This window comes from Centropristis striata, chromosome 6 (genome assembly GCF_030273125.1).
Source record: "Centropristis striata isolate RG_2023a ecotype Rhode Island chromosome 6, C.striata_1.0, whole genome shotgun sequence".
Classification (NCBI taxonomy): domain Eukaryota; kingdom Metazoa; phylum Chordata; class Actinopteri; order Perciformes; family Serranidae; genus Centropristis; species Centropristis striata.
The window spans coordinates 1,298,463-1,300,962 of NC_081522.1; the positions used below are offsets into that span (position 1 = coordinate 1,298,463).

At 33.8% G+C, this 2,500-nt stretch overlaps 1 protein-coding gene across 1 annotated transcript in view; it reads left to right on the top strand.

Annotated features, from left to right (window-relative positions):
* Nucleotides 1-2,500, top strand: part of n4bp1 (nedd4 binding protein 1) — a 42,900-nt gene that overhangs the window by 12,311 nt on the left and 28,089 nt on the right. The window contains exon 3 of the mRNA XM_059334470.1: nt 1,064-1,237. Within this exon, the coding sequence (XP_059190453.1) occupies nt 1,064-1,237 (174 nt within the window). The remainder of the gene's footprint in view (nt 1-1,063; nt 1,238-2,500) is intronic.

Here is a 2,500-nt window from a genome sequence, read left to right on the forward strand (position 1 = left end):
TTTTGTGTCTTTTTTGGTCATTTTGTTTCCTTTTTTGGATGATCTGAACTGAGATTCTGTTCAGTGAGCGGGGGTCGCGGACAACATGGATGTTAAATTGGGGGTTGCGACTCAAAAAGGTTGAGAACTACTGAGCTAAGGGGACAGCTAAACTTCAAGCACAACCAAAAAGAGCTTTTGTATCAGCATCTACGGAGTTAAATTGTGGAATAAGTTAAGTGTGGAAGTACAGAAAAGCCAAAACATAAGACAGTTTAAAAACAAATATAAAGACATCATCTTTACAAAGGACAGACATTTAGAAAAGCCTCTGTAACATGGACATATGGAGACTGTAGTTTTATAATACACATGGTAATTGTATTTATGTTTATAATATTTATATTTATATAGTAATTTACAATATACATGTATAGGTATTTACAATGTAATATAAATTGATTTGATTTGATTTAAGTTTTTTCGAATATGAAAACAAATAATAATAAAATAAAAAAAGAGTCAGACAAAACATTTAACATGACAGAATACATATTCGAAAAGGAGTGAGAAGAAGTTTGTTTATAGTATATATATATATAATTGTTTATAATATTTGTATGTGACTATATTGATTGTTCATATATATATATATATATATATATATATATATATATATATATATATGTATATAGATATAGAGACCTGTTAAGGGGTAGGACTCGATACGTTTTTTTACTTCGAGCTTGCAGAAAGTGTCTGTTTTCTCAATTTTTTTTTGCTTTTTTGTTTTGTTTTTTATTTATTCATCTATTAATATTTAAACTTGTTTTTTTGTAGTTTTTTTACTTGCTTGCATGTTCGAAATAAAGACAATCAATCAATCAATCAATCAATCAATCAATCAATCAATCAATCAATAATATACAGTAGTCTGGATAGATGGATCAACTGACATTTTTTTTTACCTATCACTCTTCACTTTACTGGACATCTGTAATGTGTATTTTGAGTGTAACTCTAGTATTTTACAGCAACGTTTTTAGTCCAACTGAAAATCTGTTTGTGTTTGTGAATTATCCAGGAAAAGCGAAGTCTACCCAGTGACAGAGAGCCCGCAGTGAAACGAGCATTCAAGTCCTTTGTGGAGGAAAGGGATGATAAGTACACTATGGAGCTGCTGCTGCTGCCCAGTGCCCTAAAGGAAGAGTTACTGGGACTGGCCCATAGCCCCACCACCACAAACACATCCTCCCTGGTTAGTGAAGAGACTTTTAAGGTCTGATTTCTTCTTTTCAGTGCTGCAAGAAGTTGAATTTCTGAAATGTTTGGATTTTGCAGTAAATATAAAAAAAAAAAAATCAGCTACCAAGTTAGATGATTAGCATGTCAACCTCAATTCCAAAACTTTGGGAAGCCGTGTAAACATAAATAACAATGGAATGCACAGAAAATACACTGACATTTTAACGTTTTCAAGATTCCAAGTTTATAGTCTAGAGGGATTTCAGAATAAAGGCCTCCTATAAGAAGTGAGGAGCATTTATGGGTACAAGTCAGGAACCGGCCTACCTTACATATCTCAAGGGTGCTGAGTCCAAAAAAAAATGGTTCCCAAGCGAAATTTTGAGTTTTTGACCTTCTAATTTGTATCAAATGGCCACCAAATTGCCCATCCTGCAGTCATTGGACCATTTCCCCTTAGTTTTTTTGTAAGTAGGCAATCAAAGATGAGGAAATTAAGTTTCTGGATCTATAGTCTAAAGTCAGAGCAAGGATATAGTGGAGGCTCAGTGTCTTTTTTATGTACAGCAGAACATACAGCAGAAATAGCCGGTGAAACTGATTTGTGTTGTTACTAAGGTTATGTTAGTTTTGGATTTTTTCATTAGTTTTAGTTTTAATTTCGTTGTGAATTTTTGCTTTCAAAATCAGTTCATTTTAATTCGTTTTTAGAGTGAGTTTGCTAGTTTTGGTTTAGTTTTATTTTAATGCTTTAGTTTTAGTTCAGTTTTTATTAGTTTAATTGTTAGTTTTAGTTTTTTTGTAATGGACTATGTGTTGGGTGCGAGATTCAAAGGTCAACTCTTACAGTTCCAGTGTAGACATCCCAGTCTCAGTAAACATATTAACCATGTGTTCCTGCATGTTCACTAACCAGCAGCTATTAAGTTGGAGCTAAATAAATACATTTCATATCAACCATAAAGGATTATGCAGTGTTTCCCCTACATGTACGCGCAAAAAAATGTGACTTCTATTATCATGGTTGAATTGAAGACTTTCACTTGCACACAGTGAAAGCACAACATCCAAAGTTTACAGAGTGTTGCTCGGCGACACTTTTACCATAATAACTAAACGGTTTGCGCTATCAGGAAAATTCCAATGTTTTCTGAAAGCTGAGAAGTTGCTCTTTATAGCCAACATGGTGTCATTACGGTCATTTCACTCGAGCTTCTCCTGGAAACCCACAAAGCAGGAATACACACACTCAGCGGTGGAGAAATAGGAACACTGG